General features: G+C 47.8%; 2 protein-coding genes across 4 annotated transcripts in view; both read right to left on the bottom strand.

Annotated features, from left to right (window-relative positions):
- Nucleotides 1-3725, bottom strand: part of OSCP1 (organic solute carrier partner 1) — a 42369-nt gene extending 38644 nt beyond the window's left edge. For all 3 annotated transcript variants that reach the window (XM_049774894.1, XM_049774893.1, XM_049774895.1), the window contains exon 1: nucleotides 3555-3725. In XM_049774894.1, coding sequence (XP_049630851.1) covers nucleotides 3555-3666 — 112 coding nt within the window. In that variant the 5' untranslated portion in view covers nucleotides 3667-3725. The remainder of the gene's footprint in view (nucleotides 1-3554) is intronic.
- A 1807-nt stretch (nucleotides 3726-5532) lies between these two features.
- Nucleotides 5533-14470, bottom strand: MRPS15 (mitochondrial ribosomal protein S15). The gene is made up of 8 exons (XM_049775006.1): nucleotides 14252-14470; nucleotides 14000-14044; nucleotides 13150-13225; nucleotides 11218-11266; nucleotides 10499-10583; nucleotides 9069-9127; nucleotides 5923-6114; nucleotides 5533-5680 (listed from the first exon to the last, which is right to left on the bottom strand). Exons 1-8 carry the CDS (start codon nucleotides 14385-14387, stop codon nucleotides 5546-5548), a joined length of 777 nt encoding a protein of 258 aa, XP_049630963.1. The 5' UTR covers nucleotides 14388-14470; the 3' UTR covers nucleotides 5533-5545.
- Between the last annotated feature and the right edge of the window lie 272 nt (nucleotides 14471-14742).

The raw sequence follows: 14742 nt of genomic DNA, 5'->3' as shown, positions 1-14742 counted from the left end.
ACTTGCCTTTCACAAGGCTGACTGCATTTGATTCCGTGCATCCTATATGATCTTCTGATCCATGCAGGGAGTAATCCCTGAGCTAGCACCAGCAATGAGTCCTGAGTATTGCCAGTGGGGTAGAACCCAGAAAAAACAAAAAAATTAAATATCAGCAGAGTATGTTAGGACTTATTGGCTGAGATGAATTCTGGAGCCCAAAGATCTGTGTTTTGTTCGTTTGTTTGTTATGGGGCTGTTCTAGTCAGTGCACAGTTAAACATCTCAGTTGGCACTATGAAAGGAATGTGTGACCCAGTGAAGAATAAAAAAAGTCTTAAAGTTATTTGTAAATACAAGGCCTATAGCTCTGGAAGATGAAGGAGGTAGTTTCCTGTGCTCACAGAGTGCTGCCCAGACCTCTTGAAAGACAATGTCATTACTTAGTGCATCTTTCATTTAATCACTACAACATTGCATATATATACATATATATGTATATATATAGCAATACATACATTGCTATAAGGTATGCATAATTAATTAAATTTGGAATTCATAAATACATGCATATTTGGGGATTTGGGGGTCATACCCAAAAGTGCTCAGGGCTTACTCCTGGTTCTTTGCTCAGGGGTCACTCCTGATGGGATATGGGGAACCATATGTTGTACTGAGAGGATCAAGCTAGTATCAACTGTAGCATGTGCAAAGCAAATAAGTACCTTGCTTTTATTATCTTTCTGCCTGTCCCTACCCATTTAATATATATTTAGTGGTCTTAGGCAACAGAGTTTGGGGAGGGGAACTCTGGGGCCATTCCAGCCATGATATGACAGTTGGTGCTAGGCAGTGCAATGCTGGTCAGGTCATGGCCAGTGGTGATAGAGTATGAAGTATGTGCCTTGCACATACTTGGCATATGCTCTACCACTTAAGCTATCTTCCTGGCCCATGATCATTCACAATTTATGGAAAAAGAAACAAGTTTATAGAGGTTATACTCCAAGGTCATGCTGCTAGTTAAATCAACAAAGCTGGGACTCATTTATGACTCCCAAGAGCATGTTCTTTGTTGTTAGGTTATGCTAACTTTAGGAAACAGGTTACCAGTTCAAGAAACACCAGTTAACTACCTGGTACTGTTAGCCTATACAAAATAACATCTCAAGGTAAACAGAACCTCTCGAGGAAGAAAGAGCAGCATCATACAAAATAATCAATTTAGGTCATCTCAGTCATCAAATATTTGCTGAATTGCCAGCTAAAGTTGAGTTTGGTTCAGGCACTATACATTTAATACAATACTATAAATAGTTCCTTCTGGTTTAGGTACTGAAGTAGAGATGTGTGGGGTTGAGTAAGGTGATTACACTGAGGAGATGGTCACATACACAGGCCACTTCAGTGATAAGAGCCAATGATGGGGTAGAGAGGACACTTGGAATGCTGTGGGAATATGCACAGGTCTGGACTTTACCTAAAGATGATTGTGAAGCTGACTGGAGGTGAAATTACGAGGAAGAAAACAGGTCACAGGGGTTGGGAAGTACTAGCATGTAAACACAAATGAAAAAACTTTAAGGGGAGACGTAAGGCAGTCTGGTGTTAGGATACAAAGCAGATGGTGTACAGTGGCAGGAAGGTTACTGCTAAGGCAAACAGGATTCAGACCAAGGATGACCTCGTACTGTCCAACCAGGACTTGGCCTCTATGAAGACGACATAGACAGCTGACACTGGGTTCTTAGTGGGGCAACTTAGAAGACTCTCTGGCTATGTGTACAGCTTGAGGGTAGCATTTCTCAATTACAAAGCCGAAGAAGACATTTTAATACGGCCACAGGGAGAAACTGCATAAAAGGGGGAACATGATATAACATAAGGGGTCAACTGAAAGGATACAAGGGCCATGGGAAGGAAACAAGACTGGAAAGAGCCAAGGAAGAAGGTTGAGAAACATTAGTCAAGTAGTTATTTTTTTCTTTCTTTCTTTTTTTTTTTTCTTTTTTTGGTTTTTGGGCCACACCCGGCGGTGCTCAGGGGTTACTCCTGGCTGTCTGCTCAGAAATAGCTCCTGGCAGGCACGGGGAACCATATGGGACACCGGGATTCGGACCAACCACCTTTGGTTCTGGATCGGCTGCTTGCAAGGCAAACACCGCTGTGCTAGCTCTCCGGGCCCTATTTTTATCTTTCTACATGGATGTGGACTCAGTCACAGATGCAAAAGAGACTATTTGGGCATGTGTGGTTAACACAGGCAGATAGTCAGCAGAGAATGTTTTTATCAGTGCCAGGTCAGCTATAGTTTGATAGATTCCTCTCCCTTGAAATACAATAGTTCCTTCATACTTAATCCCAGGAAACTTAGTGAAAGTGATTGTAGGTTGAGAAAGGGGAAGAGAAAGGAGAGAAAGGAAAAAAGTGTGTGGCTTCTGGATGGTCATTTGACCATCTGGGGGTTGGACACTGTGTCTAAGAGAGAAAGATCATGCAATTTAGAAACCTATAATTCTGGTACTGGAAGTGTTATAGCAGCCAAGGTTTTTAGCTTTCACGCAGCGGAATGAAACTTAGTATGGTCTCCTAAGTCTGCCAAGAGCAATACCTGATAAGGTCCTAAAATCCTGGCAGTGTCAGGTGTGGCCAAAACAAACTAACCAAAAAGACACATAATTTCCCCTACAACTTGCACTGTCTAATCAATCACTGTGGCAACAGTGACATTACTTTGTTTTAGTTTTAGGGGCACCTGCTTAAGGGCTACTCCTGCCTCTCTGCACTGGGGTCCCTCCCCAGGATGCTCCGAGCCCCCTGTTGCTGCCAGAGAACACACCATAAGAAGGAGGACATGAGATGCTGTGGGAGTATGCATAGGCCCTGACTTCCTGAAGATGACTAATATTGCCTCCTGTGTGCAAAACATGCTCTCAGCGTTCTGCATATTCTCTCGGCCTGACACCTCCTTATTTTCATTTGTCTATGCTACTGCAGAACCCTGCAATTCTGGAAATCCCTTCTGAAATGAGTGTGAACCGGCCTGCAGCTGATAAAGGAGGAGAGGACAGTAAGAACTGAGTGAGATTCAGAACCAGCAAAGGGCATGTAGTCCAGGAGAAAAGGTGTGCTGCTACCTTTGGGAGCAACCAGTTATCAAGAGACAGTTACCAAGAGACATGCCATCGCCCCAGTTTGAAGGGGTGAGTATATAACAAGAAGATGTCAGGTGCTCTACCAATATTCAGCGGGGGCCTTTAGTGCTCTTGCTGAAAAGGGGAATATTTTGGGGTGGGGGTGGAATCTCACACTTGAGGGGGCTCAGACCCCATGAACCCGACTGCAGCTAAGTGTGTGGGTGCTGGTCAACGGGTCCCCCAGGGGTCTGGCTAAGGAGGCCGGGTTGTGGGTGCCAGGTGTTTGAGGGGTCCGGACTGTGGGCCACAGGGTCTGGCTGGGTGGGTGCCGGATGGGTGAGGGGTTCCCGGCGCCTGGTGGCTATGGAAGCCGGGTGTGTGCGGGCCGGGCTGCGGGTGGTGGGCAAGGCAGTCTGCGGGGGGCCGGGCGCCTCTCACCTTTGCGGGCCTTGTCTCCGGGGATGTTCTGAGCCCGCAGCCGCTGGTCCAGGATATAAAGCATCTCCCCGCCCAAGTTCAAGAAGAGCAACGGCAGCGTGCGCACCGACATGATGCTGGGAGGCGAAGCCGGGGTGTAGGTAACCAGAGACCCCGGATTCCCACAGAGGCGTCCCCACGGGCTGGTTACTAAGGCAACGCGGCGGGCGGAGAAGCAGCTAATGAGAAGTCTCCTTGTTGGGAGGCTCCGAGGGAGGACGCTTATTGGTTCGAGTACCGAACTCTGCGAGCGGATTGGCCAGGGCCTAGGCCGGGCCGGGAGCGCGCGCCTCGAGTTTCGGAAGCTCTAGGGACCACTCTGGCTGGACAAGGGGAACCTAAGAAAATACCTTCACAGTCGACTCTGGCTTGATGGATTTTTTTTGTTTTTGGGCCACACCCCAAACGCTCTGGGGTTATTCCTGGCTATGTGCTCTGAAATTGCTCCTGGCTTGGGGGACCTTATGAGATGTTAGGGATCGAACCGGGTCCATTCTGGGTTGGCCGCGTGCAAGGCAATTGCCCTACTGCTGTGATATTACTCTGGTTCCATTGGCAATTTTTTTTTTTTGACATTTTTTTTTAATTACGTCTCTGCTGTTTTTAGTATATCTTTGGGCAGATTTTTTTTTTTTTTTGGGTCACATCCGATGATGCCCAAGGGTTACTTCTGGCTCTATGCTCAGAAGTCATTCCTGACAGGCTCAGGGAACCATATGGGATGCTAGGATTTGAACCAGGGTCTATCCTGTGTTGGACATGTTCAAGGCAAACACCTTACCATTGTGCTATTGCTCTGGCCCTTGGGCAGTTTTTTTTTTTTTCGGGGGGTGGGGTGTCACACCCGGCAGTGCTCAGGGGTTACTCCTGGCTCTACACTCAGAAATCCCTCCAAGCAGGCTCGGGGGACCACATGGGATGCCGGGATTTAACCACCGCCCTTTTGCATGCAAGGCAAATGCCCTACCTCCATGGTATTTCTCCAGCTCCTGGGCAGGTGTTTTGATCAGCTTGTTGTGTGATGTGTATGTATTGGGTATACATAGTGTCCCTATGCACTTGTCACACACATTTCCCCTTTTGAGATTAGTTGCACACTGGGATAGGTAGTGGGGTCTCTACTTTGGAGAATCCTATGTTCTCTCTAGAGCCCATTACAATTCTCTCAACAAATAAAACCCATGGGGCTGGAGAGAGAGCATAGCGGTAGGGTGTTTGACTTGCACAAAGTCGATCCAAGACAGAAGGTGGTTCAATTCTCGGCATCCCATATGGTCTCCCGAGCCAGGAGTAACCGGAGCAGTGATGGGTGTGACAAAAAAACAAAAACAAAATAAGCAAATAAAATCCATTTTTATTTCACTGCTCATTTCCTGAAATTTTTTTCTGAGAGAAAGGTCTAGGATCTACTAGGGCAACACAGACCTAGATCACTCCATCTTCTTCCCCAGCCCCCTTAAATGTTGGCAACTGATTCTGGAGACCATGTGGCCAGGTTGTGTCACTCACAAACCCTGCCAGATAAGCAGCCTTCCCTGTTTCTGGAGGTGCTAGCCAAACACTGCCTCTTCCAGTCTCTCTCTCTTTGCTTTTTCGGCCACACCCAGAAGTGCTTAGTTTATTCCTAGCTCTGTGCTCAAGTACTCCTGGCAGTGCACAGGGAACCATAGGGGATGCCAGGTATTGAACCTAGGTAGGGCCCTACCTGCTGCTCTTCGCAGCCATCCTGCCACATCTCCTTTGCTGTGTGCTGTCACTTCCATGGACACAATGAGTGACAGGGAGCTGTTCCTGTGAGTGCTGAGGTGTGTGATGAGTGTCGAGGACTTGCCCTCAATACATCCTAGGATCACACAGCTGAAGTGTGGGATGGATTTCTCCTCAGGCCACCATGAGCCACAATTGATCCCCAGCTTGTAGAAATAAGGTAAAATGACACGCTTCACCAGATTTTATTGGTTCTCTTGGACTGCCTTGGGTTCGGTTTTGGAAGGGCTTTCTGGCCTCCTCAGTTTTTGTTTCTCGGCTGCTGCTGCAGCTTTCAAAGCCCTTCTTTCCTTCTTTAGTTTTTGAGTTTCCTGGAAAACCTGGAGATGAAGAGAGGCAAGAGATGACTTTGTGAGCTTCTGCAAACCCCCACCTTGGAGCATTGGGGTGGTAGCTGATTCCCCAAGATTGCCTGAGCCTTTCTCCATAGCATGTAGCCTTGTGTCAATACCGTCAAAGATCCCAGGGCTCACCCCAGACCTCTGGGAAACAACACCACCCCTCTCTCCTACTTTATCCACCACAGACCCAGAACAACCAATCCAAACAATCTGACACGCACCCGAATGCACAGCGCCTTCTTGGCCGCCATGCGACGGTGGACTTTCCGAGAATACTGAGGGGGAATAGTGTACTCAATCCCCAGCTCCCTGCACGTCTTCTCAAAAACCTCATAGTTGGTGTTCCGGAGGTTTTTGAGCATCTTTTTCCTCTGGTCGAGGCTCATCAGCAGATAGCGCTTGTGGGCTTTGTCCTGTGAGACAGTGGATATCTCGTTAAATATCACATAAATGAGTGATGTGCCATTGCCTGACAACCATGGAGGGTCATCTTAGTGAGTCATAAAACCTCCCAATAATCTTTGGCAAGTACTAAAGAAACATTGAGGGAAGTTTTTTTTTGTTTGTTTTTGGTTTTTGGGCCACACCCGGCGGTGCTCAGGGGTTACTCCTGGCTGTCTGCTCAGAAATAGCTCCTGGCAGGCACGGGGGACCATATGGGACACCAGGATTCGAACCAACCACCTTTGGTCCTGGATCGGCTGCTTGCAAGGCAAACGCCGCTGTGCTATCTCTCCGGGCCCAAGGGAAGTATTCTTACTGACACTGCCATCTGGCAGATGGTCAAAGATATTCTCTGATCTAGAAAAGGCCCTGCTAGAGTGCTGAGGAAAGGACCTTAAGAGGTTAGGTTTTGAGTCTCAGTTTTGGGGTCTAAGCCTGAATCTCATGCTTTTCTACACTGCCCACTGAGCCTCACTGTAGCTCAGCTACTGTCAGGTTGGATGGAAAGTGGTGGGGAGTGTCGAGGGGTGGGGAAGACCTGGCACTCTTCCCAGAGCCACCCATGGCCACAGGTTACTTGGAGGAACTTCAGCAGCTTCTGAAGCTAAATACTCTTTTATCTTTTTTTTTTTTTTTTTTTCTTTTTTGGTTTTTAGGCCTTACCTGGCGGTGCTCAGGGGTTACTCCTGGCTCTGCACTTCAAAATCCCTCCTGGCAGGCTGGGGGACCAGATGGGATGCTGGGAACCAAACCCAGTCTGTCCAGGGTTGGCTGCATGCCACGCAAATGCCCTACCGCTGTGCTACTGCTCCGGCCCCTGTAGCTAAATACTCATTTTTGTTTTATTTTGTTTTGTTTTGCTTTTTGGGTCTCACCTGGTGACACTCAGGGTTTACTCCTGGCATTTTGCTCAGAAATCGCTCCTGATTTGGGGGACCATCTAGGACGCCGGTGGATTGATCACAATATGTCCTAGATTAGCCGTGTGCAAGGCAAATGCCCTTCACTACACTGGCCCCTCAATACTCTTAAGTAAACAAACTCAGTGCTGCAGCCTCCACTGGTTCCAGCAAACAGAGATCTGAGACAGTGTGTTCATGACCATGTATTTATGAAAAAAGAGAAGCAGCTGCCTCATTAGACCAGTTCTGTGCCTGACTCTGAGAATATGCTCTTGGGGGTGGCCAGAGATAGGATAGAGCATAGTCACTTGTATGTGGCCACAACAATGCTGAAAATCCTGTACTTCACCGGTCCCCTAGCCAGAGCATGGTCCCTGATCACAGAGTCAAAAAAAAAAAAAAAAAAAAAAAAGGATGGGGGCTGGAAAGATAGCACAGCGGTAGGGCTTTCTCCTTGCATATAGCCGACTCGGGACAGACCCGGGTTTGATTCCCTGTATCCCATATGATCCCCTGAACCTGCCAGGAATGATTTCTGAGTGCAGAACCAGGAGTAACCCCTGAGCACTGCCAGATGTGGCCCCAAAACCAAATTAAATATTTAAAAAAACAAGAATGCAAGAGAGTAAAAGATGGCCTTGGGGGTCTGTAGCAGTGATGTGGAGCAATAAGGCATCTGCCGTGCCAGTGCTAGCCTAGGACGGACTGTGGTTTGATCCCCTGGTGTCCCATATGGTGCCCCAAGCCATGAGTGTTTTCTGAGTGCATAGCCAGGAGTAACCTGAGCTTCACCGGGTGTGGCCCAAAAAACCAAAAAAGATGGCCTTGGGAGTGACAGAACTCTATTTCAAGACCCAGCATATCATTTCCTAGGGTGGAGTGGTAATATAGTGGGTAGTACTGTAAAGCCACATAAGGCAGCTGACCCAATTTCAATCCTTGGCACCTCTTATGGTTCCTTAAGCCTGCCAGGAGTAATCCTTGAATGCTGAGTCAGGAATAAGCACTTGACATGCCAGGTATGACCCTAAAATTAAAAAGGTGGTGGAAGCACTTCACCATCCCTACTAGCTGATTTTTCTGTAAAATGGGTCAGAAAGATTGCTATGTGGGCCCGGAGAGATAGCATGCCTTGCATGCAGAAGGATGGTGGTTCGAATTCCAGCATCCCATACAGTGGTCTCCTGAGCCTGCCAGGGTTGATTTCTGAGCATAGAGCCAGGAATAGCCCCTGAGCACTGCTGGGTGTGACCCAAAAAGAAAGATAGCTATGTGAGCACAATGAGAAGAGGCCTAAGAAGTACTTCCCTTAAGGCTTCAATGCGCTGTGCTGACTCATTATCTGTCTTTGCAATCCTGTCAGCAGGTGCTATCAGACTTCCATTGTACAGATAAGAGAATAGAGGCTCAGACATATGAAGTAACTTCCCCAAGGTCACACAGATGGTGGGAGTGACAGAGCTGGGATTTGAAAATATGGCTTCATCTGTGCTATTGGAGAATTTCCAGAGTGCACACACTAAGTGGCTCTGTGTTGGAAACAGACTCAGCTTTGCATACTGTCTTAATATTGCACTTCATACTTGGCACCAACCTTGGACTCCTGTTTCTCCAACGGGAGGAGAAGTTTGTCAATCTGTTTCTCTGGATTGAACCCTTCATCTCTCTCTGTCTCTTCCTCTTATTTATTTATTTTTGGGTCACACTCGGCAGCACTCAGGCGTTACTCTTGGCTCCATGCTCAGAAATTGCTCCTGGCAGGCTCGGGGGGACCATATGGGATGCCGGGATTCGAACCACCGTCCTTCTCATGCGAGGCAAATGCCCTACCTCCATGCTATCTCTCTGGCCCCTCATTTTTATTTTTGTGTCACACTCGGCAGTGCATGGGGCTTACTACTCCTGTCTCTGCACTCAGGGATCACTCCTGGCTGGGCTTGGGGGATGCCAGGGATCGAATCTGGGTCAGAAGCCTACAATATAAGTGCCCTACCCATTTTACCATCCCTCTGGCCCCTTACCTTTCGATGTTTCTTCATGTGCTCTTCATAACTTTGGATCTTGACAGTCAAGGCAACAACTGAAACCACAAACCACAGAGGATGAGGACTGGGCACAGAGGAAGGAAGGGCCCCAGTCTCGGTTATGTTTTAAAACCTCAAGGAACAACAGTAAGTTATGTTCTTATACAGCTCTCTAAATTTTAAGATCTTAGTGACTGTGATTATTTTTATTTTAGTTTTTGGGCCACATCTGGCAGTGCTCATGGGCTATGTATGGGCTTAGTGCTGATGTCTGTTGGGGAGAAGAACATGCAATAACTGAAATTTGAACCTGGGCTTTCAGCATACAAAACATAAACTCAGTCCTTTGAGCTCTCTCTCCACTTCCTAGATTATTTTTCAAAGTAAAGTTCAAGGAAGGTATTAAAAGGTATAACTTCCAAACATACTAGATCTCTTATAAAGGTATAACTTCCAAACATTCTTGTTTATAAAACTTAAGTGTACTCCTATAATTCATAAGTTAGTCCAGGATGCAATAACTGTGGATATACTTCAGCAACATACTGGAGGTACCAAACAGTGTACACAATGATTCCAAAGTATCAATCACTTTTTTCCTCTCCCCTTCTAGTTGTAATCTTTTTTGGGCTACACCTGGTGTTACTTTTGACTCTACACTTAGTCATCACTACTCACAGTGCTCAGGTGTCAGGGATCGCTGCAAGCAAACACCTTACCTGCTGTACTATTTCCTTGTGCCCTGCCCTGCACCAGCCGCTATTTTTATCTGTTCTTCACTAACAGTTTCTTTTTGTTAGTTTGTTTCGTTTTTGTTTTTTGGGTCTCACCCAATGATGCTCACGGGTTACTCCTGGCTCTGCGAATTGCTCCTCGCTTGGGGAACCATATGGGATGCTGGGGATTGTCCTCGGTTAGCCATTGAGCTAGCCCTTTGGCCCACTAATAGATTTCTATAATGATCAGTTGCCACTCATCTCCTGGTGTTTCAGAATGGCCTATTTTGGGGCATGTTCTTGTTTGATTCTCGCCTATATTGCAAAGATGGGAACAACAACAACAACAACAACAACAACAAAAACAAAACCCCACACACACAAGAGGAAGGGCCGAAGAGATAGCACAGTGGTAGGGCGTTTGCCTTGCATGCAGACGATTCAGGACGAATGGTGGTTCGAATCCCGGCATCCCATATGGTCCCCCATGCCTGACAGGGGCAATTTCTGAGTACAGAGCCAGGAGTAACCCCTGAGCACTGCTGGGTGTAAACTCCCTCCCCCCAAAAAGTTCAGCTATTATTTTCCTTGGTCCTTCCTCTGCTTCTTCAAGCCACAGATGCCATAGTGCAACTTAGACAAGGATCCAAAACCAGATACCCATAAAAACACTCCCATGCACACCCCCTCCCAAAGAGTCCCATGACCAACTTCTAGCTTCCAGGGAGGTTTTGTCTTCAGGGTTGGCCACGACCTTGTGCATCAGTTGCTCTTTCTTGATTTTCAGTGTTTCTTTCTGTTGAAGAAAAAGACAGAGAAACACTGACTTGGGGTGCCACCACTTAGACCCTTTTTTTTTTTTTTTTTTTTTTGGTTTTTGGGGCACACCCGGCAGTGCTCAGGGGTTACTCCTGGCTCTATGCTCAGAAATCGCTCCAGGCAGGCTCGGGGGACCATATGGGATGCCGGGATTCGAACCACCGACCTTCTGCATGAAAGGAAAACATCTTACCTCCATGCTATCTCTCGGCCCCCACTTAGACCCTTTCACACCTCCAAGGCTATAGCAACACTCTTAATCTAACCTCACTCTAGTCCACCAGGGCACGGCTTCTCTGAGGTAGCCAAAGTGAAGTGAGGCCAAGACCAAAGCAAGGGAGATAAATGGCTTGTTGGAGGAATCGCCCCCATATGAGCTCATTCATTCAGGCAGTGGATCTTTATGAGCACCTGCTATTTATTGGGTGCCTCAGTTACAATGGGAAACAGGACTGTCCTTGTCTTCAAGATGCTCAAGATGGGCATATGGGTAAGTACACTCAGAATGACAATGATGACTTGAGAAGCCTCAATGGGAGGTATCATGGGGGTAGGGGGAGGGAATCTTTGAGGAGACTGAGGGAGGTGGAGGTCTGGCTCAGGTTGCTCACCTTGCTGGCCATTTCCAAAGATAAGAGTTTTTTCACGACATCATCAACCCTATGGAAAAACCAGAGAGATAAAGAACAGGTATGGGGTGATGGCCAAGTGCTCAGGGATTACTCTTACCTTAGTGCTTGGGGATTTGTTTTCATTAGTGCTTAGGGGACCATGCCGGGAATTGAATGAGAGTCTCCTGCACACAAAGTATGTGTTCCTGCCTGTTGGCATCTCACTCCCAACCTAAAGACTTTTTTTTATAAAGCTTTTGGTTCACACCCGTGCTGTTCAGGGCTTCTTTGGCTCTCTGATGGAGACTGCAACTGCTTTGGTTTGGCTATGAACCCCTACCCACTGTATTATCCTGCTAGCGTGGAGAGCTACCTTTTAGTTGTTTTGGTGCCACATCTGGCAGTACTCAGGGGTCATTCATTCAGGAAGGGGATTTTGTTTTTATTTTGGGACCACACCCAGTGATGCTCAGGGGTTACTCCTGACTATGTGCTCAGAAACTGCTCCTGGCTCGGGGGACGCTGGGATAGAACCCAAGGCAAACGCCGCTGTGCTATCTCTCTGGGCCCGAGACATATAATTTTCTTTCTCAAGTCACTCTGAAACAGTGAGAGGGACTGGAGAGACTGCCAGCTTCCACCACATTGAACATGAGCTAAAGAAAAAAATCCTGGCTGTGGTGTCATTCAATCTAGATTCAAACTGAACATCTTTAGAGCTATATGAAATTAGGTAGTTTGATAATCTAAAAATGGGGACAAATTTTTCTCTCATAGGACTTTAAATTTTTGTTCATTTTTTGTCCACTGGCAACGCTCAGGGGACCATATATAGTGCTGGAGATCAAACTGGGGTCAGCTACATGCAAGGCCAAGTACTTGCTACCCCACTGTACAATCTCTCCAGTCCCTTTCATTGGGCTTTGGTTGTGGATCAAGAGATGAGAAACATCTATAAAACTGTCTTGTTGGGGCCGGCGAGGTGGCACTAGAGGTAAGGTGTCTGCCTTGCAAGCGCTAGCCAAGGAAGGACCATGGTTCGATCCCCCGACATCCCATATGGTCCCCCCAAGCCAGGGGCAATTTCTGGGTGCTTAGCCAGGAGTAACCCCTGAGCATCAAATGCGTGTGGCCCCCCCCCCCAAAAAAAAAGAAAAAATCCCTGCCTTGTTGATTGATGGTATAGGTTTCACCCAGCATACAAAAAACAAACAAGCATATGAACAAAAAATAACCACTGGGACTGGTATGCCTGGAACCCAGAATCGGTCTTATGCCAATAAACTTCTTGGGTAAGGCCTTTTTGTAATCAGGTCAAAGGATTTTTTTCCATTTTCCCCATTTTTCTGGACCTATGCAAACAACGGTGATTGCCTTTATCACACCTTTACTATATATATATATATATATTTTTTTTTTTTTGGTGGTTTTTGGGTCACATCCGGCAGTGCTCAGGGGTTATTCCTGGCTCCAGGCTCAGAAATTGCTCCTGGCAGGCACGGGGACCATATGGGACGCAGGGATTCGAACAGATGACCTTCTGCATGAAAGGCAAATGCCTTACCTCCATGCTATCTCTCCGGCCCCTTTACTATATTTTTTTACTCTTATCCTTTAAGGAAAAAAAAATACAACTTACTGAAATTAAAAACAAATAACTGTAGTAGAATGCCTGTCTCGAATATAGGCAGGGGATGGGAAGGGGGGAGGGGGTAATGTTACACTGGTGAAGGGGGGTGTTCTGGTTATGACTGTAACCCAACTATGATCATGTTACTTAAATAAAAAAATATATTAAAAAAATAACCAACTGAGTTCCAAGAGTTCCCTCTGTCTGGGCCTCTATAGCTCCCTGACACATCCTGTAAGGTATAGGCCAGAAGTCACAGTCTTTCTCCTTTCCCTGCAAATCTTCCCAGAGAGATTTCTTACTTGTCAATTCCAGGAACATTCTGGTAGTCCTTGAGAAGTGTGGAAGGGGCTGGGTCAGCATCTTGGCTGGGTGGTACTGTCAAGAGCAGGGATAGGAAATCCTGTGAGTCAGGTCTAATTGCCCATCCTCCCAGGCATACCACCTTTCACCTGTTCCTGTCCGGGTTATGTCAGACATTTAGATTCTCCCTTAAGGCACTGAACCTTTATGAGTTTGGCCAACCTTTGGACACCCACCTTGCTATTTCATCCTGAGACTGCGTGGCTTTTGCCATGCCCACCCAGTGTCTTGATCTTTCCTCTCCTTCTTATCCCAGGTTGAGTACTCTTGGAGCAACACAGAATGCGACTCCTAGGGCTATTTTCCCTCATCAAAACACCTCATTAAAACAGGGATCGGAGAGATAGCATAGCACAGCGGTAGGGCATGTGCCTTGCACGCAGCTGACCCAAGACGGACGGAGGTTCGAAACCGGGTACCCAGTACGGTCCCCAGAGCCAGCTAGGAGCGATTTTTGAGCGCAGAGCCAGGAGTAACCCCTGAGCGCCCCTGGGTGTGACCCAAAAACCAACCAAACAAACAAAACACAGACCACCTTGCAGATGGCATCCACACTCCCTCTGGCTCACACTACTGGTTTCTCTCTACCTAGCACTAAGATTTGTGTCCTCACACTACACTTCCCTTCTGCACCTGATCTGGGCTCAGTGACAAATTGGATGTGGGGGATTCCTGTTAGAACATTTTGGCTTCCTCCTTGGGCGTCCATCCTACGGTTTCTAGCAACCTCTGCCCAGTGGCCGCCTAACCTCCCAGCAGCATCTCTTTGCCCCAGGTGCCCTGCCTTACCTGGCTTCTGGAGGGCATATCCACGGGCGGCCTGGAGGGGGAGAGCTGCAAGGAAGACAAGCGGCTAAACTGGGCGACGAAGGCAGCCTCGAACCCTTGCTATACAGCTCAAGGCTTTGCACCCTGACGCTTTAAGCATCCTTCCCTCCCCGCTGCCCCAATGTCTCTCCCACTTTTCTATTCTGCACCCGCCACCCTTCTTTCCTTGTGCCGCTCTCGAACGCCCCATTCCCGCAGCCCGGGGCTTCTCACCTCGAGCAGGTGAAAGGAAGCCCCGCGGGTGGGAAGAAAGTCTGGCCCAGTCTCTGCCAAGGGACCCAAAGCTGGGGGCGTCGGCCAGCGCGGGGGTCCGAATCCATCTAAGTGCGCGGCATGTGGCCCTCAGCATGGTGACCTTTAACCCGGGGGTCGCGATCCGACCGCCGTGGGTTTAGGGGACGGGCTGGATTACATGGGCGCCGCCATGATGATCTAGGCCCGACCCATCGAGCGCAGTCGCAGACGAGAGCAGTCGAACGCCGAGAAGACGGATTGGAGGGCGGAACCAATGGGAGGGCGCGGTCTGGTGCGTTGCTATGCGGAAGTGGAGAGCTTTGCCCCTACTCTTCGGGAGAGTGTGCTATGTTGTTATTTTTCTTTTCTTTCCCTCCACGCCTGGTGTTTTTTTTTTTTTTTTTTTCAGTTTGTGACCCGGGCAAGAGCCAAGCCAGGGCACAGGGCAAACCCAAAGCTATGCTGGGATA

This window comes from Suncus etruscus, chromosome 6, assembly GCF_024139225.1.
Source record: "Suncus etruscus isolate mSunEtr1 chromosome 6, mSunEtr1.pri.cur, whole genome shotgun sequence".
In the NCBI taxonomy this organism is placed as follows: domain Eukaryota; kingdom Metazoa; phylum Chordata; class Mammalia; order Eulipotyphla; family Soricidae; genus Suncus; species Suncus etruscus.
This window is presented reverse-complemented; position numbering and strand designations above follow the sequence as displayed.